General features: G+C 37.7%; 2 protein-coding genes across 2 annotated transcripts in view; both read right to left on the minus strand.

The window, feature by feature from the left end:
• Positions 1-1823: 1823 nt before the first annotated feature.
• Positions 1824-4183, minus strand: LOC130923305 (homeobox protein vent1-like). The gene is made up of 3 exons (XM_057848917.1): positions 3399-4183; positions 2982-3217; positions 1824-2899 (listed from the first exon to the last, which is right to left on the minus strand). The coding sequence occupies exons 1-3, from the start codon at positions 3643-3645 to the stop codon at positions 2672-2674; spliced, it is 711 nt and encodes a 236-aa protein (XP_057704900.1). The 5' UTR covers positions 3646-4183; the 3' UTR covers positions 1824-2671.
• Positions 4184-11193: 7010 nt separating this feature from the next.
• Positions 11194-25358, minus strand: part of LOC130922660 (kinase non-catalytic C-lobe domain-containing protein 1) — a 66476-nt gene continuing 52311 nt past the window's right edge. Inside the window, exons 24-28 of the mRNA XM_057847576.1 lie at positions 21922-22072; positions 19640-19762; positions 19205-19264; positions 17899-18056; positions 11194-14920 (exon numbers count right to left, since the gene is read on the minus strand). Of these exons, the coding sequence (XP_057703559.1) occupies positions 14692-14920; positions 17899-18056; positions 19205-19264; positions 19640-19762; positions 21922-22072 (721 nt within the window). The 3' untranslated portion in view covers positions 11194-14691. The remainder of the gene's footprint in view (positions 14921-17898; positions 18057-19204; positions 19265-19639; positions 19763-21921; positions 22073-25358) is intronic.

The raw sequence follows: 25358 nt of genomic DNA on the forward strand, positions 1-25358 counted from the left end.
ACACAACAGTTCTTTTGGCTTAAAATACAGCAGTTTATTTGAAAAAGTGGTGCAAGAGCAGAAACTGCTTTTTTTTTTTTTTTTTAGCTTTGTCTGTGTTTTCCACCATAAACAAACAACAACAAAAATCCACTACCTGTAGAAGTTGTAGAATTGATCAAGGAAATCGACATTCTAAACATTGATTTGTTTGCACTGAAAAATTGATAAGTGCATAAAATTTTCATTATTGTTTTGATTCTATTTTGATATCAAAGTAGTAAATAAATCCATAATAACAGTCACTAATACATATATACTGATAGACAAAACATGTCAAATGAATTAACATTTCAATATAATTTTGATTTTTTTTTTCCCGCCAAAAGACAAGACAGTGACTATTATATTTCCAAGGTAAATACATTAGAATAATAATGCATTAGATTACGTTGAGATAGTCCTGGGTTTAAAAAAAAAAAAGGAAAGAAAAAAAAAAAAAAAACTTGTATTCACAACTTTTACACCCCTCTTTTAACAGGAATGAGGTGGAAGGGGGCTGGTGGGTCCATTAAAGGGACAGGGGCATGATTATATAATGCAGGGCAGTGGTGGTGAAGGGGAGAGGGTGCGCGTAGAAGGCGCTGCTCTCGTAGAACTGTCCTCCCATGACGTGGTGCTGAAACTGAGCAGTTTTGTTGCGTGTTATTCCTTATAAAAAAAAAAAAGGCACACTTTTCTATTTGCATTTGCAAATTGAAAGGGTTCTCTGAATGATAGAAAGTTGATGGTAGTCACAATTGAGTTTAAAGAAGCGCTTGTAACTTTTTTTTCTTCTTGTAGACCAGCTGGCGTCAGCAAGTCTGCAGTTTAATGTGATTGAATGCATCCAGACACTCACTGAAGTGTCAACTACTGGCCAAGTTTATTGCGTCGAATCACTGCATGCTGTACGAATTCCGTGTCTATTTTAATCAATAATTGCATACAAATTTATATGAGTGAAACTCAAGGGCGTAGGTTTCCATAGGGACAGAACACAATACCAACTTTTCATGATACTGAAATTGTCCCCACCAACTTTTAAATAACTTTATTTGCATTATATAATGCGTTCGGTTATATAGGTAATTTAGATTTTATTCCTATATGTTGTAGGGATAGAATTGATCCTACCATTATTAAGTGAATTATTTTTAATCATTTTCAGACTTACATTTACCATTTTTTACTAGAATGTGCTGGTCCATTTTCTCCCCTCAAACGCATGTTTGATTGGCTGATGACTTGCATTTTTATTTTTTTTAATTTACTGTATTTATTTTCTACATTATTTGTTTATAAAAAAAAAATTTTTCTTGTCTTTTTTTTAATTTTTTATTTGCAGCCTATGCAGACATTTTTTCAGATCATCAAACATGAATCATAGTGGAGGTAAAAAGTTTTCATTTCATTAAGGAAGACTTTTTTTTTTTTTTTTTTTTTTTTTTAAATACCCTGACTAAGAAGTTTTTTAAGTTACATTTGTTTATTCAGAGAAATAATGTTGAGTGGTCTTAAGACAAATGTTTTTTTCATTCCTGAATATAGTTAGATTAGTATAGATGATATTAGATTAGTTAGATTATTAACAAGTGCGTATTTATTGTGTATCTTAATATAATAATATCTATGTTCACATTTTGCAATATTAAATTTGCTAATAAAATGCAGACATTTTTTCTGGGTTTCAAAGTTTTCAAAATGTTTCTTTAGTAGTTTTTGAAAACAAAGGTTTGAATCGAACCGTGTAATGCCTGAACCAATACACAGGAAATTTAGTATTAATCAATATGGATTTTTAATCTAAGATTTACAGATTTATTTTGCATTAATCATTTAGCCTACCAATTAATTAGGCTCATATTCATAAGAAATGTGGCTGTGACCCCCGTTCTGTTTGGTTTTATCTCTTGGCCCCAGCAAAAAGTGTACATGCAGTTATATCGTCATATCAGTCTTCTTAATTTCATTTGCTGTTAAGAGACTTTAAACATTTACTCATTCTTTATTATTTTTTCATAGACGACGTTGGGCTCAGTCTTTACAAATCACAACACACAATCAAAGTCTGACCTCGAGACTTCAAACCAGAGATTAAAATTCTTATCATACAAAAGCGCAGACTCTCAGGAGCCATGCCGGAGGGCCCCTGTGGTACGTGTAAACTCATCAATGCGCTCCTTAATTAAAACTATTTGTTGACCATGATCTGCCCCGTTAGGTGGCGTTTGAAATGCAAACAAGAGGGCTGCATTTGGCATTTGTGTGCCTGGAAAAAGAAAAAAGCGTCCTGGACGCGGAAATGTCATAATGTTGTTCCTTTTCGGCGGGCATGCATGAACGTATGCATTCCTAAAACATTCTGTTAACTGTAATATGCTTATTGGTGGAATTTAAGTGAAGTAGGATATATTTGTTAAGAATATCAGAATGAGCACGCACACCAATTCTTTGTACTTTACACACAGTGAGCAAGTCAGCAATTGCATTACAAAGATAAACTTTATTTGAATGATAAATAAACTTTTGCTTTCTGCTTTATATACATTTCTTGCATCAAAGAACACAAACCAAAGAAAGACTTAAAAGTGGCTCGAAATTGCACTTGTTATTAAGTGTTTGAGTGAGAAGTCGCTTTCAAAAACGTCTCTCAGTAGAAATGCGGGTTGTGGATCAAAACATGGTGAGGGTGCATCTGCGGCATAGGAACCGGGTAAAAGCCTGCGCCGGGGGCTGGGGGGTTGTGAGTTTGCGGTCCACCCATGGCTTGGTATTGAATAGGGTGGAGATGTTGGAACATGACTGGTTGCACTTGGGGAGCGAGGTCCTGCACTTCCCTTTTGAGCTTCATTCTCCGGTTCTGGAACCATGTCCTCACCTAAATACATATGAATACATTAGTGAAGATGTCTAAAACGGGCAAAAATTCCATTTAAGAAAGTTGTGGGCTGTGTTCTTACCTGAGTTTCAGTGAGGCCCAATTTGCGTGCAGTCTTCACCCTCTCGCCAGCATCCAAGTACTTGTGCTTGTCGAATATCTTCACCAGTCTGCTGATCTGCTCGGGGGTGAATTTAGTGCGCACCCTTCGCAACTGGGAGCACTCTTTCTCCGCTTCACTGGTCTCATCCACGGAAAGACACTCCGAGGAAGCCGCTTCACTATCGTAGCCAGAGGAGTAGCCGCATGTTTCTGAAACTGAGTTTAATTTAAGTTTTAGTTTTGGGGAGCCATTGATTGACGATGATAGGCGTTCAATCGAGGTTTGTGACAATTTGAACTAGTAGAATTGATAGTTGCCAACTTCCCATGTTAAATGGATTGGACGTCTATAGCCGTCAATGGCAGACCTCGTGTTAAAGAGCAGTTGAATACTTACTTGGTGATGCGCTGCCTGTTGAAAGCGAAGGTGAGGTCTCCGTAGGTTTAAATGATTTTGGTTTGGGCTGCACGCAAGTCTTGCCGTACGCAGGCGGGCTGGGCTGCACCATGCACGGGATGTGCGGCCTGCAAGCGGGTACACTCTCTTTGTCCTCCAACGGGTTGTCATGGTGGCTCCGAGCCAGCCAGTCCACAGAAAAGTACTTCACCATGTTCTCAGGTCCTGGCTTGCAGTGGCTTGTCATTCCCAGTGAGTGACAGCCGAAGCATATGGTAAATCGGGCGGGGAGCGGGCTTTATAACAAGGGGGTCAACATCATCATTTGCATATGTAGAGAGGCTTGTTAACGCCCGATCGATCCACATGATTGGAGGTTAATGGCTCGTTATTGAAGTCTTTACATATCCTGTGAGTGTGTGAAGACCTGGCGCCACGGAGTCTGTTAAAAGTCCCCTACCCCACCCGGATGATACATTTGTCAGGGCTGGACTGAAACTGTGGGTTCCTGTATAGAAACAGCTGTAAAATCCACTCACAGCTGTATACAGTATTAACCTGGCGAGAAATTAACAAAGTAATATTTGAAATATTATGGTTACTTGATGTCAATACAAAAGCACATGCATACTAGGGCTGCAGCTATTGATTATTTTAGTAGTTGATTAATCTCAACTAGTTAGTTCGAATAATCAAGAAATTGGATGAAGAACATTTCATGTTTTCAGAATATATTTTAAGACATATAAAATGTTTCTTCAATCTATGCAGAATTGCACTTACATTTAAAAATAAATTAAAATACTTGATATGAGCCTCAACTGGTATACAAAAACAAATACCATAAATTTCGAACTATAAAACGCTATTCCCCCCCCCCCCAATTTGGAATCCTGCGTGTTATAGTCCAGTGCCGCTTATTTGTTAACTTATTTGGGTTAATAGGGTAACACTTTATTTGACAGTGGCGTCATAAGACTGCCATATGACCGGCATAGTTACGACACAATCATGGGCATTAATGAACGCTTATGACAGATGTCGTTGAATGTCATCCAGCAAATTATGTCACTAACGCCATTTATGGCTAGCTCTAATCTTTTATATCCAATCAAAAGTGAGATAGTTTGGCGAATGACACTAAATGACATCTGTTATAAGCATTTTATTATTGCTCATGACAGTGTCGTGTCATAATTATGATTGTCTCATGACCGTCTTACAGTGCCACTGTCAAATAAAGTGTTACCAAATACCATAACAAGCAATCAATTAAACAACTGGAACAGTAAGTGAAGAAATAATTAGCACAGAACATGAATTTTGATTGTTATTTAACTGTACTTATCTGTAGCGCTACAATGCATGCTAGGAGGAATGCTAAGAGGCATGTTGGATGACAACAGTGTTGACAGCAGGTGGCAACAGTGCTTGGCTGTCTCCCCCAAGGGAGCCAGTGCGGCTATCTATGAACAAATGCCGTTTTCATGTCAAATTTAGTGGGTGGCGGCTTATAGTCAGGTGCGCCTTACAGTCCGAAAATTACGGTAAATGAGGATCTAAGTACAACAAAAGAACAATTGGCAAACTTGCATAGCAAAAGTCCGCTAGCTTAAATGCTATAAAGTGCTACCTTTTTTTTTTTTTTTTTGGAAACAATGCTCTGAACAAATCATTCAAACTCATATTCCCCCCCAAAAACAGCTAAACTAAATTACGAATGCATAATAAAGTATTAGCTCAAACAAAAACTTACCACCTTATGTTGGTCTTAACAGGGAGCAGCTGAATTCAGCCATGTTACATGAGTTATGTCATATTCACTGTTGCCACTAGAGGGCAGTGTATCCACCCAAATCAATAACACTAAATGTAAACACTTTCAAAACAAACTATTACAACGCCATTCTAATTAAACGAATACTCGAAGCAGCAAAATTTGATTCTAAGCTTTTTCCCCTAATTGAATTACTCGAGTTAATCGATTAATCGTTGCGGCATACTGTACACTAGAATAAACGTTTAACATTTATTGAGTTGCAAAAGCACATTTACAAACACACATGCATTGCTTACACATCATTTGTAGACTAAAACCAATTAGACATTTTAAGGAGGTTAAATAAACGTGGTTTATTACTGAGGGCTGTTTCATAGTTGATACAACCAGTTCACATACTACAGTATCAAATTTGCTATAACCAGTGGAGCTTCAAACGTTCATCACAAAATACAAAAGGGCATTTAATCCTAGAACTTTCCAAGAGCGAGTCATATTCTGTCCATGATCATTGTGATTCTATTTCACATAACAGTTACAGTGACAAACATTTTTTCGTAAGAAGCGTATTCAGTTAGCGTGTCACTGCAGGTTTTAATAACTCAAAAATCAGAGGTGGGTAGTAACGCGTTACATGTACTCCATTACATTTACTTGAGTAGCTTTTTGAGAAAAATGTCATTCTAAGAGTAGTTTTACCAAGCCATACTTTTTACTTTTACTTGAGTACATTTGTGAAGAAAAACACAATACTTTTACTCCGCTACTTTGGACTACACAAGAGTCGTTACATTTTCCCTCTTTATTCTACGTATTAGATTTAATTTTTTTTTGCCAGCGATGTCAAGAGTAGCTCTACCAATTTCACCAGAGACGTCGCAACAATCATCACGACTCCATTACACCAATCTGACACAAACTTGCCGTTCTATTATCACGCTAGCCTGTTCAATCACGTGGTGTCTTTAAAGCACCGTAAAGAATGAAGTATTTGACATAGAGCGCTGCCCTCAACATGAATCGAAAGCGCAGATTTAAACCTCTATCCCAGTTTTTATTTGGAACCGAGTGACCAAGGAAAATTGTAGCTAGACTGCTGGCCAAAAGTATTAGCACCCCTGCAATTCTGTCAGATAATGCTCAATTTCTCCCAGAAAATGATTGCAATTACAAATGCTTTGGTAGTAATATCTTCATTGACTTTGCTTGCAATGAAAAAACACAAAAGAGAATGGGAAAAAATAATTAAATCATTATCATTTTACACGAAACTCCAAAAATGGGCTCGACAAAATTATTGTCACTCTTAGAAAAATTGTTATGCTTCTCTAATTTTTGTAATTAACAGCACCTGTTACTTACCTGTGGTACATAACAGGTGATGGCAATAACTAAATCACACTTGCAGCCAGTTAAAATGGATTAAAGTTGACCCAACCTCTGTCCTGTGTCCTTGTGTGTGTACCACATTGGGCACAGAGAAAAGAAAGAAGACCATAGAACCTACTGAGGACTTGAGAAGCAAAATTGTGAGGAAGAATTGGCAATCTCAAAGCTACAAGTCTATCTCCAAAGACCTGAATGTTCCTGTCTCTACCGTGCGCAGTGTCATTAGTTATTTTGTCTGAAGGTTGTGCTACCAAATATTAGGCTGAGGATGCCAATACTTTTGCCCGGGCCATTTTTGGAGTTTTGTGTAAAATGATAATGATTTAATTTTTTAAAAAAAATCTCTTTTGCGTTTTTTCATTGCAAGCAAAATCAATGAAGATATTACTACCAAAGCATTTGCAATTGCAATCATTTTCTGGGAGAAAGTGAGCATTATCCGAGAGAATCGCAGGTGTGCCAAAACTTTTGGCCAGCCGTGTATGATCTTTTTAATTTCATTATAGTAACCATGAAGGAACTACTGTATTCACTATTCAAACTAGGAACTATTTTCTCCACTAGAGGGCACTCATGATCTTTTGAATGAATAATGCTTCATTTCTATCTTTTTTTTTTTTTTCTGTCTCGCTGGAATTCAATGATTAAGTCAGCATTATCTGACAGAATTGCAGGTTTGCCAATACTTTTGGCCAGCCGTGTATGATCTTTTTAATTTCATTATAGTAACCATGAAGGAACTACTGTATTAACTATTCAAACTAGGAACTATTTTCTCCACTTGAGGGCACTCATGCTCTTTCGGATGAATAATGCTTCATTTCTATCTTTTTTTCTTCTCTCTCGTTGGAATTCAATGATTACTATTTTTTTGTATTTCTGTAATTGGTTATTGTACAGTATCGTTATAAGAACAGTTCAGATGGATACATTTGTGCTGGGAGAAAACAAATACCATTGTTTAAAATAAATAAATAAGCAATTACCCACAATGTTACTCATTACTTGAGTATTCTTTTCATTGGATACTTTTTTACTTGTGCTTGAGTACATTTTTTGGATGACTATTTGTACTTTTAATTTAGTAATATTATGTTAAAGTAACACTACTCTTGGTTGAGTAATTTTTTGCTACTCTACACACCTGTCAAAATGTACAAAATGTGGTTCTGCAGGATTTAGACTAAAGTAATACTAATGTTTAATATTTAACTTCCATTAACTTTCCTATATTGAATCGTGCATTCTATAATACAGGCTTCACAGCAAATCATGTTTGTGAGTAATGATGCAATTATCTGCTGCGACAGTTTCATCCAAGTATAGCACATTGGCCCTTTTGCATGTCTTGAAGCCAGCAATCACGTTCTTCTATTGACATGTCTGCGATACCCTGTTGCGCATTGGCGCCAGCAAACCAACAGCTCACTTTCGGCGGAGTCTATTCAAACGTTGCAGATCAAAGGTATTACAGTAGCAACACGATTACTCTTGAATGTCGAGCCATTCAAATGGAAATATGATCAAACAAGCCGCGAGGAAACCGGGATTGGCTCCAATAACGAGTATGGGGCAATCCCTAAAGCGAATCACAAATCACTTGAATTATATGCCAATGTGCTGCATATAGATTCTGAATTACAAGATGGATCACTCCCATAAATGTTACTAGTTTTGATATGGTAATTTCTACTCCGGCGTACCAGTGCCTTTAGGTGACACGACACTCGCCTTGGACGCAGACAGCCCCCATGCATGTGCGATCTCTTCTTGTTGCAGTGCAAGAACAATGCCACTAAAGTGATCGTTATTTTTATGACAATGCAGATAAGAGGCTGACTCTGGTCTCATCCCTTATCAATCCTGTGTCTCTGAGGAGCCAGAGTCCCCTTTGGCAATTATCTGAAAAGCTTTGAAGATGCTCCTTGATTCTGTCAGATAGTAAAATAAAAAAGGGCGCCCGTGATGTCGCCTTCACGCTGAGCCGATTTCCTAATACGTTGACTGACAGGCTTCCACCTCCGTCTGGTCGCCCGCAGAGAAAGTTACCCCACTGTATTTTAATGTATCCACTATCCATCCATTGGTTATAATATTGCCATGATTACAATGTAAAAAGTGGCCCTACAGTCATAGGCAGAGTTTGACTTTTGGAGCAGAGGGGATCAACATGTTGATGACCCCAAAACGCATTGTCAGCAATAAAATTAACTTACAAGAATATTTAAAATAATACGTTGACAATGAGCGTTTTTTGTTTCCCATCATTCTTGAGGGGAATTCTAAATCAGGCTGCTTAGGCAACACTTTTTGCCAATATCGTCATCCATTGAATTTGGTACGCCCGCTGGTGTCATGCCAATGTAGTTACCCCAGTCAAAAATTATATCCCCTGGGCGGAGCCATATGGAAGTAGATTTTTTTTTAAATTATTCAATCAAAAATAAGTTGCTTCAATAAAAAAAAAAGTTGCTTCAATCAAAATATATGTTTTCAACCCAAAAAAGTCGCTTCAATAAAAAAAATTGTATGAATGCAAAAATAAATTTGAAAAAAAAAAAAAAAAAAAAAAAAAATGCACATGAAAGTCTTGTTTTCTTCGATTATTTTTTATAGATTTTTATTTTTTTGATTGAAGTCGTTTTTTTTTTGATTGAAGTCATGTTGATTCGTGTTCGGGCCACATTTTGGCTAGGTCATTTTTTCTCTATTATTCAATTAAAAAATTTTTTTTCAAAGAGAAAAATCACTTCAATCGATCAAAAAAAAAAAAAAAAAAAAAAAAAAATTCAATCATAGAAAAAAAAGATTTTGAATGCGAAAAAATATTCGAGATTAAAAAAATTGCATTTGAACACTTAAATTTTCATTGAAAAAGATTTTTTTGATTGAAGCAATCATTTTGTGTTTGGGCCATATTATGATTAGGACATTTGTGTCTAAATCATTCAATCCCCCAAAAAGTTGCTTCAATCAAAAAAAAAACAACAACAACAAAAAATCAATCAATCTATTTTATATTTCTATTTTTTAAATATTATATATATATATATATATATATATATATATATATGTATATATATATATATATATATTTCTATTTTATATTTTAATTTTTTAAATATATTTATATATATATATATATAATGTATATATATGAAAGGCAAATGACTATCTAATGTGCTCGAAAAATAATTTCGACCCAATATAAAAATGTTTTTTTGCTCATTTCATTCATTTTTTTAATTGCTTTACAACTTTTATATAAAATGTATATAGGTATATGTATATATATATATATATATATATATATATATATATATATATATATATATATATATATATACACATATATATATATACATATAAAATGTATATAGGAAAGTCAATCACATGCAATGACACTTTTCGGCCACCAGTGGGGCCTGGACCCCCTGGCCCCTCCTTAAAATCCGCTTATGCCTACAGTACAATTACAAATAGTATTAGTAACAGAATTAAAGTTATTTTGTGTAGTTGTGCACATGATGCTCTGCAGTTTCAGTTTTCATTTGTATGTGCATTGACTTCACCTTTTTTTTACTCTGCTGTCTGCAGCCACACTAGCATTAAAGACAATCTACAGTATATCACAAAAGTGAGTACACCCCTCGCATTTCTGCAGATATTTATGTATATGTTTTCATGGGACAACACTGACAAAATGACACTTTGACACAATGAAAAGTAGTCTGTGTGCAGCTTATATAATAGAGTTAATTTATTTCCCCCTCAAAATAACTCAAAATATAGCCATTAATATCCAAACCCCTGGCAACAAAAGTAAGTACACCACTTAGAAACTACGTCCATCCCTAAATGTCCAAATTGAGTACTGCTTGTCATTTCCCCCCCAAAATGTCATGTAACTTGTTACAATAGTGCTGTCAGCATTGCTGCAGAGATTGAAGATGTGGGGGGTCAGCCTGTTAGTGCTCATACCATAAGCCACACTCTACATTAAATTGGTGTGCATGGCTCTCACCCCAGGAGGAAGCCTCTTCTGAAGACGGTACACAAGAAAGCCCTCAAACAGTTTGCTGAAGACATGTCAACAAAGCACACGGATTACTGGAACAATGTCCTATGGTCTGATGAGACGAAGATTAATTTGTTTGGTTCCGATGGTCTAAAGCATGTTCGGCGACAACCAGGTGAGGAGTACAAAGATAAGTGTGTCATGCCTACAGTCAAGCATGGTGATGGGAATGACCCCCCACCTCTTCAATCTCTGCAGCATTGCTGAAAGCACTCCTGTAACGAGTCACAAGACATTTTGGAGGGAAAATGACAAGCAGTACTCAATTTGGACATTTAAGGATGTACGTAGTTCCCATGCAGTGTACTCACTTTTGTTGCCAGGGGTTTGGATATTAATGGCTATATTTTGAGTTATTTTGAGGGGAAAATAAATTAACTCTAATATATAAGCTGCACACAGACTACTTTTCCTTGTGTCAAAGTGTCATTTTGTCAGTGTTGTCCCATGAAAAGATATACTTAAATATCTGCAGAAATGCGAGTGGTGTACTCACTTTTGTGATGCACTGTAAATTGATTTACCTGGATCAATAAATAAATCTCAATCCATGCCCATGAAGAACTTTACAGCATATGTCCTTAAACTGAGCACATCATGCAGTTTTTGCAGATATTTTATTAGATTTTATTAATAGGACAACACACAAAAAAAAAAAATTCTATGCTACAATGCAAACCAGGGATTGAACTCCTGATCTCAGAACTGTGAGGCGTCGTGCTGATCAGTCATGCAGTCTGCCATGCACCTACTTTTTAAATATGCATGAATTCTAATTTTAAACAACTTGGAAACATTTTTTTGTACTGAGCGCATTTCCTCTAAATTAGAACACACTATTAAATGTCCACACAGTTTATAACAAGTCCTTTTCTGTACATGGTGGAAAACACTCAGGTGACTTGAAGTTCCGCTCTGAGACCCCCAATTTGGCCAAATATCAAAATTGTCCTGTAGGTTTATCCGATACATCACTGGAAAGCTTAAAATCTAAATTTTCTGGGGGAAGAAAAATTTTGAACAGGAGGGCATTTAATTTTTTTTCTTCCAAACCCCTAAACTCTAACTCGAGGTGAGAGCATGAGCGAGCATAATCAAAGACACCATGATTTTAACGAGATATTATCGCGAGTGTCAAGACACAGCTGTGAATTTTGGGGGATTTTATGGGTGAAACACGGTAATATAGCAAGGGTCGCAATGCAGAAATCACAGACATTAAGGAGTGGTCGAGATTTTCTTTTTTAAGTATTTATCCTTTTAAACGTTTTTTTTTTTTTTCCTTGATTGGATCGATTATTTCTCATCTAAAATATTGGGGAAAATGTGACAGTAACAAAAAAAAAAATACAATTAAGTGATAGTTATGAGCTAGATATCCGTGACCTATTTACAGACACTATTTTTTTTTTATAGTGACGTAATTTGTTTAAAAGTTAGAAAATATCGAGTGAATAATTTTATAAAGTCATTTTTTAAAAAACTAAATATTAGACATCAATTAATAATTCTAAGCTTCAAATGATGGACATTTTGAATAATAAATATAATTACTTATCTTCATTTTATGGCTGGGTTGAAACAAAAGCGGTTGCGCCGTGTCTGTAAACAGGGGGTCTCCAGGGTATAATGGACAAATTAAAAATAGTTCGGGAGCTTAATGCGCCATGAAACTGCTATGGCAGCATATACACATATTGTTCTATCAAACACAACAGGTCTTTTGGCTTAAAATACAGCAGTTTATTTTAAAGAGGGGTGCAAGAGCAGAAACTGCTTTTTCAGCCGTGTCTGTGTTTTCCGCCATATGAAAAGAATGGCTGATCCTAGTTATTTGCGGTCCTGTCGGCATGATCAGTGTTTAATATGATGCACATTTATGCCTTAAAAGGTAAAATGAAATAAATATGCCTTAGGCTATATGACATTTATTTTAGTGTAATAAACACCTGGCTCAATATCAGAAAGTTGTGGGTTTCACTTAAAGTGCCTGTGACACGAAAAAGCATGTTTATTTCATAATACACGCGGTATTTTATGCTCCTGAATGATATGGACCGCTTGGATGTGTGTGGAAGCGATCGCTATATTAATTTAGTTTTTTGAATCCCGCGCCAGGAAAATGAGTGACTTCCGGCTTCGGTCTTGCATTAAGGAGGAGGGCGCTGTGACGTGTACGGTAGAAGACGTCCTCTTCACGCTACAGTGTACTGTTGTGTATGAGGACGAAGGATTCAGCTGATTTTGCGGATTAATACGTTTATTTTTCGCATCACGCCAGCCAAACGGCTGCGGAAAAATCATTCTGTATGAGGGAGAGGCGTATGCGCCTTTTTGGAGTTTCAAAAGGTTCCCATTCACCGTGGATATTTACTGTGGGACCATTGGACTTACGATGAAGTGAGTAAACATCTTGTTTTGTATTATGTCAAATACGAATACAGCGATTACAAAGTAAACACTACAAACTTCCTTTAAATGAAGGACTACTTACGTTTGATCATTGATAGGCATGTAAAAAGCTCTCCTAATGCATTAGCAGCAGCACGTTTGCTGCGTTAGCTCCAGCCACCCTCCTCCGGGGAACAAACTGTAAATTGCTCTCCGCCGGGCGGTTTGCCGATCCGCTGAGACATTCGACAACCGGGTCGTCATGTCAAATAATCCAGGATAGCTATGTGTGATTTTCCGCTTTGAAGACTTTGAAACATCACTCGGTTCGGGTTAGCATGTTGGCTAGCTGTCACGCCTTCTGGTTTGTTTACATTCTCCGAAGCCGGGGAAGGGAAATGACATATGTCCGATTTAGGTGTCATAAAATATCGTTCGGGAGGTGCGACAGTAAAGGTGAAGTCGACAGTTTTGACCATTATGGAGTAATTTTGCCATGTCGTCCTGAATAAATGCATTTTTATTATTTCATATTCCATTCAGCACAAGACTGTTATTTGTCATGACCATGCCATTTATTTAGCAATTGGGGAAAATACTTGGATAAAAAGAGTATCCTGTAAAAATATTGAAGTAAAGAGACAGAAACAATAACATTTTGCCGCTCTCTTCGTCGCGTTTTCCTCGTTGTGAATAGTTCCCCTCAACGGGCTGACTGGTCCTTCTCAAGCCATTTATATAGCTATTGGGGAAAAATACTTGGGTAAAAAGAATATCCTGTAAAAATATTGGAGTAGAGAGACTGAAACAATGACATTTTGCGGCTTTCTTCGTCGTGTTTTCCTCGTTCTGAATAATTTCCCCTCAATGGGCTGAATAGTAAAATCGATGAGCCAAGTCTACCGCTGACGTCATCCACCTGTTGGGGACGCTAAAGCCCTATAATGGTAGGCGTGGCTAACCAGCAGATTAAAAGACTAATTTCTCGTCATCTGTGCTTTGCTAAATTGTTGTATATAGTCGAATCGTCTCAAAATATGATTCTAATTCACATAATAATGACATTTTAGACTTTTTTTCTCGTGTCATATGCTCTTTAAGTCTAGCTATTGTCTTACCCGATACAAAAGTATCCAGTGGTACCTCTACTTGCAAAGTTAATTTGTTCCAGGACCTTGTTTGTAAGTCGAAATGGTCGTATGTCGAGCAGGATTTTCCAATAAGAATACATTATAATTCTATTAATTCGTTCCACAGCCCGAAACCTACCCTAAATCCTTAATAAATACTGCTGGTACTAATACAAATGGCATTTGCGCATAGCAAAACAAATAAATTATAAATACAAATCGGAATAATACCACAGTATAATAATAATTCCTGTAATAATGTAAAGAATGTGGTTCTAATGTGGTAGTTGTGTTTTACCTGCTGCACCTGAACGCACCGAATTGCTGACTGAGTGTAAGATAGGTGGGGTACAGATTTTAGAGATGTCGAAAAGATCATTTGTCGTATGTCGAGGTACAACTGTATTTGGCTGAGAAAAGTCAATGAGACTGCTCACATTTTGTTGCCATGGTAACAAAGAACAAATTGCCTTCGTTCAGTTATGGGCCGCTGAGTGAGGCCTTGAGATGGGGCCAGGTTAGGACTCACTGGAGGGAGGCCTTAACCTTTTTCAGGGTATCCTGAACCCTCCTTGTTTCACGCTCAGTTGACAGCTGGGACTCCGCATCATGGGCAGCAGATTGGAGCTGAATGTCAGAATTGCCGAGCTGGCTGATACGATGACGAAGGTAGGCCTGCATGTTCCGGTCTGGGTTGTAGTTGAATATTACCTCTTGGAAGGCGTGGACCTGACTCACCACTTTAGCAATGCTCCTTTTAAAGTCGGTCATGGAATGATGAGAGGAACATGACATGGGATGAGAAACATAAAAACAAGATGAAAAACATTCATTGTAGTTTATGACATTTTCCAAAGTAGCTTCACTATTTCTTCTGTGACCTAATTTGAAGACAACATGGAGGACCCTAGGTTCAGCCCAACCAGCTGTAGCGCTGCTTGTCTCTGCTAGCCCTTTTGCCCTGAGCATCTGTGTATACCCATCGGCTGTGAAGCATCTGGACCGCAACCTCTTTTCCAATCAAACCCTCCTCTCGCGGGCGCCATCTGCTAGAGCAGTGGCCACCCCTTAATTCAACAGCTGCCTCATTTCTATCCAACTGCCCCTCGCTGTGACTCAGCATCTGGTCAGTTCGACTGGATTGAAGGAGAGGACACGGGAAAAAAAAACAAGTGGGCCGACTCAGTCATCAATGCATATGACTTGGGGAAGGATATTTTAATATATTGCCCTAGAACACTGTGTACTACTTGTGATGCGACCTAACTTTTGAAGAACTAGGATGTGATCAAACACAAAATGTATTTTTATTACATACTGACCCCATGTGACACTATAATGCCCATCAAACAATGCGTCCATCCATCTTTCTCCAAGGTAAGGTACGACATTCAACCCAGTGAACTTAGGGTTAAAAGCAAACTACACCTGACCAGTGTTGTTAATCTTACTTCATAAGTAATTAATTATAGTTACAAATTACTTCTCCCAAAAAGTAATTGCGTTAGTAACTCAGTTATCTGAATGTAAGAGTAATTAGTCACTTGGCAAAGTAACTGGTGATAATTTTCATGTTTTGTGTTTTTTTTTCCTCAAAAAAAAAAAAAAGAAAAAACCAAAACAAAACAAAACAAAAAAAACATATGTCACATTATCTGAAGTTTAAAAGGTTTTTGGGACAATTGGCCCTAGCCCAATTCTTAACCCTAATTTACCCTTTACCCTGAATCAACCGTTAAAAGTTGTTAAAATTGCTCCCATTATTGCATTAGTTCCCTTCTATCTACTTTGGAAGTTTTAAAACTGTTTCATCATTTAAAAATAGATTCAAGTCAAATTTTGCCGATTTAGGAGCATTTTAGATAAAAAGTTACTTAGGTTCGCTAGGAGGATTCTCTACAACAGGGGTCCCCAACGACCGGGCCGCGGACCAGTACCGGTCCGTGGCGCATTTGGTACCGGGCCGCGCAGAAATAATAAATAATTTATTAAAGACTGCATTCTGGCCAATTGACTTTGACCTGTGCCGCTTAACACACCAATATCCCTGTCTACTCTAGATATACAACTACAGGATAGGAGGTCGTCATAGAAATGCATTGATTGGGCTGTTAGCACTAAATCTCGTTTTGTATATCTATGCGCGCTTGGACTCGATAATAACGTATGACGTAGGTCGTCGCCAATCACATTTCTTCCCGGAAATAATTAGCCCCCACACTAGAATGACTGAATAACAGACGTCTTTGGACAGACTTTTTACGGGGAAAAGGGAACCTGACGAGCCAGAAGATGTGCCTACAACCTCGGAGAAAACAACATTTATGTTACTTCCCAATCACTAAAGACCCACGAACTGCGAAGGAGTGAATTCGTGACCTGTATGTGAATAAACCAAGTGATTCGAGCATGTCTGTGCAACAGGAATATCAGCTTGTAGAGATCGCAAATCACGGCGACCTTAAACGTTCATTTGAGACAACAACTCTACCGAAGTTCTGGATTAAAGTCATTTCTGAATAACCTGACATCGCTAGGAGCGTGCTGAAAACTGTGCTACAATTTCCAACATTGTGTATTTGTAGTGCTAGCTTCTCTCACTCTCCCATCTCGGGACCATCTCGTCTCAACGAAACAAACCCAGGCTTCGCACTGATTCAGCGGGTGAGTTGTATTTTTTCCCTGCACTTAACACGACGCGGCTAAAAACAAATGCTATTTTATATTTCCTGTATTTTTCTGCCGCACATTGCCGGTGTTCTGACAAAGCTGGCATGCGCGTAACATTAAAAAGGACCGCGAATGCAGCGATTCCAAAGTACACACTACAAACTTTCTTTAAATAAAGGAATATTAACTTACGTTTGCCATGTTAGGTGCACACAACAACTGCACGTAGCCCTCTCACTTAACAACTTCGCCGTGTTGTTAAGCATTAATTTACGCCATTTCCGTGTTGCGCATGTGTGTTTATGATGTAAACAGTTTTTTTTAGCACCATTGGATAACATTGCGAGTACAACTGAATATAAAAGAGGGTTTTTTCACCGCCACAAAAGCTTTGGGAGCAAAATTTTATAAGGGTGCAAAATTTGACAGAACACCGGTCTGTGAAAAAAAGACCCAAATCACACCCGTCCGTGGCGCAAAAAAGGTTGGGGACCCCTGCTCTACAACAGAGACTCCCTAGGAAGTTTACTGCTTTAAGATGGCGGCTGTTTACCGATGCATCAAGTTCCTATACTGTACATGTTGCTAAGCTGCCGTGTCTGTCATTTCACATCTAGTTCTATATATATGTGATATCTACCATGATTACCACATCATGTGGGCGTAGTTGTAGGCTATCGGCTACAGTCAGGTATTATTGGAGCCATCAATCATCGCGGTCTCTCCGTTTGCTCGGCGTCACAACTTTTTGCCTCCTCCCCACTCCTGCTTTGCTCTGTCGTCTTGGTGACTCCGTCTCCGTCAGACTTTTCTCGCGTCATTCAACCAATGTCGTAACGCATAGTAACGCACGCCTTCCCATTCTCAGTAACGGTAACGGCGTTGCCAAGATGAGAAAAGTAATTATTTAGATTACTCACTACAGAAAAAAAATAACGCCGTTGTATTCTAACGCCGTTATTAACAACACTGCACCTGACATTGGTGGCTGCTCAACCGAAGCGCGATTACAAACAGGGCATAAGTCGGAATCCATACCATCTACATGAAATGTCATCATACCTAAGCTTGGTCCATTTGACAGCTCCGCTCGTGACAGTGAAGGCTCCAATTTCCCGCTGTTGAACATGCATGGCTAGGATTTGTGCTGACGGCAGGGTGGGCCTTCGCCTCTTGTGTTCCCCAGTGATCAGACAACAGTCATCACTTTTCAGAAACACCTGAGGAGAGACGTTAATCCAAACATACATGTCTGGCCATGAAAGAAATTGGAAACTTAATAGCAAAAAAGATAGGGGACCACCGCTCTAGTGTGCACACTAGGGATGTGACAAAATATCGAAACGGTGATATATCGTGATACTTTGCTTCCCAAAAGGTTCTCATGCTAAGAATCGAGATATCGTTTTAATAAGGTGTCAATATGGTGTCTATGGCTGCCATTGACGGCGCTCAGCGCCCAATCCATTCGACTGGGATGGCAAAAGAACATTTGTTCATTCAAAACTAGAGCATTCATTCATTCACAACTAGAGCATTCAGAGCCACTCTTTTCCATTGACGGGGCATTTACTGTTCACTTTCTGTTCATTTTAGGGCATTGACAGGTCACTTCCTGTTGAGTTTGAGTCATTGCCTATTCATTCCCGGAGCAGTGTCAAGCAACAAGGTAATCTTGGGCCATATCAGGTAATTCTGGGCCATATCAGGTTATTACCTGTTGATTTTCAGTCACTTCCTGTTGATTTTGAGGCATTTTATGGGCTGTTTTTTGTTGATTTTATTTATTTATTTTCCCTTCAGGCATGAACCCAAAAAGAAAAGGGCTGACGGGAGAAGCCGAAGCTTATTGAAACCCGTCCCCAGTATACCATATAGGACGCAGAAAATGCGTCCTTCGCCTTCGAGTGTCTGTGTATATATTTTGTGTTACTGAACAGGAAGTGACCCATAAAATGCCTCAAAATCCTGTTGATTTTGGGTTACAGAACAGGAAGTGACTCATAAAATGCCTCAAAATCAACAGGAAGTGACTGAAAATCAACGGGTAATAACCTGATGTGGCCCAAAATTACCTTGTTGCGTGGCACTACTGCCACAGAAGTGGGAGGCGTTCATTTGCCGCCACTCTTCCAGTTCAAGTGGATTCGACGTCTACTAGAGATAAACTTACAGCTGAAGGATGAAGATAGTTTTTTTCCCTGATTATTAGTTGTTTTATAGAATGTCCTCGAATGATTTCCTGACCAATGCATCGATAATCATTGTATCGCCATATCGTGAGATCATCGCTATCATGATTTTGTATCGCAAATCGTATGGAAACATGAGGTAACAAGAGGTTCCCACCCCTAGTACACACACTCACCTGCACAGCTCGTAGCTCCTCCAGTATCTCAAGCATCTTGGAAGACAGATGTTTCCATGCCTGTGGTAGAAAAATGATTAATTTTTTAAATTCAAAACGGCAGCTTTAACCCTTTATAGCACACTCATTTCACGAATTGGTTGACATTGACAACGCTAGATTTAAAAATGATATAATTGATTCCTGGTGCCGACGTATGGGAACATAACATTTTAAAGTGACCTGTAAAAGAAATGTCAATATTGTGGACATTAGGTCTTTAGGGTTAAGTTAATATTAATTTTTTAATAACAAAGAATAGTCACTTGCCCTATAAAGAGTGAAGGTTAAAAAAAACTGAGCTGAGCATAGTTGAAAAAATAAAACATACAGTGTATCACACTGGAAGCCATTCTTACAACAGATTGGGATGAATTTATAGTGAGGCAGCCTTACCGGTAACTTTCTGACAATGACATTCTCCAGTCCTCCGAGAACCTGCATGGCTGTAGCAAAATCTCTGGATTCATAGCAATGCTTCCCAATGCATAGATATTTGGTTAGTAGGGCAACTTGTTCCTGAATGAAAGGAGAGTATATAAGATAAACAGATGACTAAGGTCACAGTTCTTGTGACATACGTGGATGTAAATGGTGCATGGCAATGCATATGCAATTTCAGGATTCGGCCTACACACAAAATGTCTATAGGACATCCACATATGGGTGATTATCATGAAGCTAACCTAAACTATGTCTTTGAAGATTTTATGCATATAGTCATGAAAACCTGAAGTAGTTCAATTTTAGGGGCCGTTTACATGGTGACTCTCCGATAATACGAAACATTTCAAATTTGCATTGATATGGGCCCGTCTCCATTCGAACAATGTCAACAATTCCGCATGAAAACGATGTAGTATTCATGCCAGGCCCTAGGGGGCAGTGAAGATTTACAAGGCGACAGAGAATGATGCACTTTGACCCCACCAAGCTCCTCAGCCCGGAAAAAAATATATGCCCGCCCACTCGAAGCAATGGCATTTTTCTTTTGTTCAAAAAGGCACAAAAATGGAAACATTCAACATATTTAATTCAAAAATATTATTAAAACAGTAAATTAAAGCTGACATTCCGCCATATTTGCTGTTTTTAATGTTTAGTAGCACCGCTGCGCATGCCCAATGAGACGTGTAGGAGTGCTGGCGTTATCGGCGCGTTCTCGCGCTGCGAGAGCTTTTGATATGCATGCGGGGCAAGCCCCCTCAATCCCCGCAATCGAAATTCTTTCACTTTGGAGGCAGGATTCAGAATTTTTCGTCTTTGCATTCCGTCTTCGCCGACACCATATGCAAGCGAGGCCATTCCGCTACTCAGCCATTGCGTCTTGGTGTCGCAGAGTCGCCATGTCAACTGCCACTAATAAAAGATGGTTATGCCTATTATGTGGGCCAGTCCACAGTTTGTTGCAAAAATAATATTTTGAATGATTTTTAACCGATTTGCAAATTCATTACAGGTAGGCTCTGGGTTACGACGCACCCGCCTGAGGTGATTTTTACTTTACAACGCCGTCGGAGTCTCGTCCACCAATTTTTAAATAATGTTGACTTTTGTTTTGTGATACATGGTTTTATTTTGGCACAATAAGCATAGCATACGTAGTGCTTCCACACGTGAGTTGTAAGAGCGCATGTACACATGAAAAAGAACGTATATGCTCCCACGAAGAAGTTGCGTAGCCGAGTGAGAGAAAGAAGCGATAGATTACAGCTGCAAGCCTGCGCGCACATTTGCTGCTTGTGAAGCATCCACCGAGGCAACACTTGTATATAACACCTTTTGTGCTGTTTATTGTGCATTTTCAATTGTGGTCAAATACTTGTGGTGAGTTTATGTGGTTATTTTTGATGATGTACGGATGCTAACTGATACATGCTAATCGTTTGTGTGGATTGTCATTGTTGTATCAGCAGCAAACACAAATTTGAATTGCTGTTATTGAAGATGAAACTGATCTAATTTCATTTTTATTTTACAGTTTAATTCTGCAAGTGTTGATGTCATGAGCAGCTGAATAAAGTCAGCAAACCACACGGACGTCTGACATCGTCATTTCGGAGCTTAGCTCGCTATCTAGCTAGGACTTGGCGAGGACAGTAAAATGACGTATAATACATGTTTTTGGAGTTAATTTGAAATTTGGGGGGCATTTAGGGGTACTTATAGGATTAATTCCGATTTACGAAATTTGGGGTATGTCACCAGCGTAGGAACAGAACTCAATCGTAACCCGGGGACTACCTTTACTGTAATGCGTCCATGAAAAGCTTTGATGTTTTCTCCTCAATATAGCATCATAAATATTCAATCAATTTCATAAGACATATATAAATTTGTTTAAAACTTTATAATTTAGAAGATTATGATATGAACTATAATGGTTTCAAACATTGTATTAAAAAGCATTTAAGTAAAAGTTTGTTAGGCCTTTTTTGATATTGTTGATCGGTAAGTTTATGTTTCCATTTATGTCTACTTCCTCACTATAGGTCATCATTACCATAATGTCTAATGTTACATGTCTTTGGACATTAATTAAATAGATATTTTACTCAAAATGAAATATTAGGGTGCTCAAACTGTTGATGAAAATAATGACTGAGTCATCATAGCCAACTGTTATTTTAAGGTATGCATAGCTTTCATAAGAATCACCCATATAGACTGCTCCTCACCTTGACTGAGTCACAAATGACTATTTCACCAGAGATCCATTTTATAACGCTGTCAGAGTAACCAATCAACTGCTGCAGGTAGGACTCTGATGACATCCCGTCGTGTGGCAGGCTGCTGCTCTCTACTGGTGGAATTTGCTTGGACCCAGAGCTTGAGGTAATGTTTGGAGAGGGGTGAAAAGGAAAAACATACTGTAAGTACTGGAATGCATACCTGTCAAGCTGTACCGTTTCGGCGTAATTTGTACAAGTGAGCACTGATTTTTAAATGTGTACGCCGTACGTTCAAAATCTGTTCATTTTTTGTGCATTACATTTTTTTTTTCTACGGATTTTGTCACCGTTTTAGGAAAAAGACAAGGTACGTTACTATGCGTCACTACGTTGGTTGAATGACATGAGAAAAGTCAGAGACACGGAGAGAGAAGAGTGTTTGTTGTGACACTGTAGCAAATGCGATGCTAGGCTAGGTGCCTCCAATATTTCCTGACTGCAGCCGACAGCCTACAATCTACGCCTAGATATCACATGCACATAGAACTACCTGCGAAACGACAGACTCGGCGGCATTAGTAAACAGCTGCGATTTTAAAGCAGTACACTTCTCAGAAAGGCTCTGTTGTAGTGAACCTTCCTAGCAAACCTAAGTAACTTTTTATCCAAAATACTCCTAAATCGGCAAAATCTTGACTTGAATCTATCTTTAAATGATGAAACAGTTTTAAAAGTTTCACATGTCGAAAGTAGTAAGGGAACTAATGCAAAAACGGGAGCAATTTTAACAAGTTTCCCAAATGATTAGCAACATTTAATGACTTCCAAACATAGCAAAGTATGTTTTTTTTGTTTATTTGTTTATTTTTTAAAAACAAACAAACAAACAAAAAAACACGAAAGGTAACACCAGTTACTTTGCCAGGTAACTAATTACTCTTACAGTCAGGTAACTGAGTTACTAACTCAATTACTTTTTGGGAGAAGTAATTTGTAACTGAAATTAATTACTTTTTTAAAGTAAGATTAACAACACTGGTCATGAAGATGAAGTCTGCAGAACGAAAAGTGACGAAGCAGAGATTTTATTCTGCCAATTTGTTGACCAACACAATTTTCCTGCAACTATTGCTGATAACTTCTCAGAATTAGCAAAAGAAATGTTCCCTGACTCAAAGATTGCATCGGTAAGTTAATTTTATCGATTGACCTATTTAATTTATAATTGGACACACTTACGAACTACCTTCAAGTCAAACTGAATTGCGAACTGAAGTGCCATGAAGTGAAGCCATCAAAAGACATGATAGAAATTGCCAAAAGTGATACATACAATTATAACAAAAGTCAGTTAAATTTTAGTTATCATGATGTAGCTGAAGATATTGATTGTTCTTTGATTGCAGCAGGTTATATGTTACAATATTACCGATAAATTAGAGATGTCCGATCACGTCATTTTCAAAGTATCGGAATCGGCAAAAAAAATCGGCCATGCCTTTTTTAAATATATATATTTTAATTCAATTGTTTTCTAATTGTATTTAACGTTACAGACATAATATGTTACACTCATCTTAAGGTAGGGTTATCAAATTTATCCCGAAAAAGGCGGTAATTAATTTTTTAAAAAATGTATCACGTTAAAATATTTAACGCAATTAACGCATGTTTTGCACGACCCACTCATGCATTGTCGCGCTCAATCTGTAATGGCGCCATTTTACCAATATTGAGTGATAAAAGGCAGCGTAAAATGAGTACAGTGAATATTGGCAGCCTTTGGAGCCTTTTTTTAATAGGCTAAAGTGTTACAATCCCTCTCCCTACCATTAGAAATATCATAGGACGCAATGTGGGGAAGCAAGGTAGCAATTGATCTTTTTCTTAACACCTTATATTATTTCCCAACGCAGAGAAGATATATCAATTGGTAGCACTACGCACAGTCATGGTTTCACTTCCCATCATGCATTTGGGTTGAATGGCTGCAGTAGCATTTACTGAAAGCTCAACAAATACACTAAATGGTAATATTTAGTCACATATACAAAGTCATATACAAAGTCACAAGTCTATGTCACAAATCTAAGTCACTTTCTATCCATGGAGAGGTTTGAGAGTATGGAGATAGAATAGTGCCAAAAGAAGTGAGGTTGTAAAATGAAAATTCTTCCTGTAAAATGACCATTTTTAACTAAAAAACACTTGTATTACCGACTTTTTCCTTTTGTAATAAACATGAAAAAAACACAATGTAAAAAATACATTATACAAGTGTTTTTTTTCCAATTACAAGTGATTTTTTTTGTTCTACGGGTGTTTTTTCTTAGCTACAGGTTAAAAAGTTTTGTCTCACCCTTGTCGCGTTTTATGAGACAAAAAAAAATACTCGTAACCTAGTTTTAAAATAAAAACATACCTGTAAAATGACTCATCTTAACTAAAAAACACTTGTATTTTAACTAAAAAAACACTTGTATTTCCAAATTTTTTCGTTGTGAAATAAACATGAAAAAACAATATTATAAAATTTCTTCAAGTGTTTTTTTTCCTCATTTACAAGTGATTTTTTTTGTTCTACGGGTGTTTTTTCTTAGCTACAGGTTAAAAAGTTTTGTCTCACCCTTGTCGCGTTTTATGAGACAAAAAAAATACTTGTAACCTAGTTTTAAAATAAAAACATACCTGTAAAATGACTCATCTTAACTAAAAAACACTTGTATTTTAACTAAAAAAACACTTGTATTTCCAAATTTTTCGTTGTGAAATAAACATGAAAAAACAATATTAAAAAATTTCTTCAAGTGTTTTTTTCCCCCATTTACAAGTGATTTTTTTATTTTTCTACAGGTGTTTTTTTCTTTGCTACAGGTGAAAAAGTTTCGTCTCACCCCTTGTGGCGTTTTCTGAGACAAAAGTCACTTGTAACCAAAGATGAAAAAATCTACTTGTACATCGAAATAATATGTTGTAAAACACAAAAATATCATTCCAAGTCGTGGTCAAAAGAAGACGTTAGTTAAGAAAGAACACAATCTAGTGAATAGTTCTTCGGGTGTTTTATCTTTAATAATCTACAAGTGTTTTCTGAGCATGTACAACTAAATTTCGGCCCAAGCATGTGATGTGAGGCAAAATTCAGACCAATCGGAACGGCGATTGTTCAGGAGGAGGGCGGGACACACCATTGCCGACCTGCTCCTTCTTGCTTTATTCATCACGGCAGAGTACGACAGAAATGGCAGAGCACGCTCAGGTAAGAAGTTCCGTGGAATTAATGTTTTCTCATGAATGTCATTCAGTTAAAGATTTATCAAGCGTATATAATCATAATTCGTGTCAACATCAAGTGAATTTCGCCTTCCTAAGAAAGGCACGAAAATCGACGACGAGCCAATTAGCTACATTAGCTATGCGGACTTCACTTGTTGAGACAATAT

This window comes from Corythoichthys intestinalis, chromosome 10 (assembly GCF_030265065.1).
Source record: "Corythoichthys intestinalis isolate RoL2023-P3 chromosome 10, ASM3026506v1, whole genome shotgun sequence".
NCBI classification, from domain to species: domain Eukaryota; kingdom Metazoa; phylum Chordata; class Actinopteri; order Syngnathiformes; family Syngnathidae; genus Corythoichthys; species Corythoichthys intestinalis.

Excerpts from the sequence above, each read along its gene's own strand:
- LOC130923305 (XM_057848917.1), bottom strand. The coding sequence starts at position 3,645 with ATGACAAGCCACTGCAAGCCAGGACCTGAGAACATGGTGAAGTACTTT. Across the intron at positions 3,218-3,398 it reads AACAGGCAGCGCATCACCAA|TTTCAGAAACATGCGGCTAC; the intron begins GTAAGTATTCAA and ends AATTAAACTCAG. Across the intron at positions 2,900-2,981 it reads TGGGCCTCACTGAAACTCAG|GTGAGGACATGGTTCCAGAA; the intron begins GTAAGAACACAG and ends ATATGTATTTAG.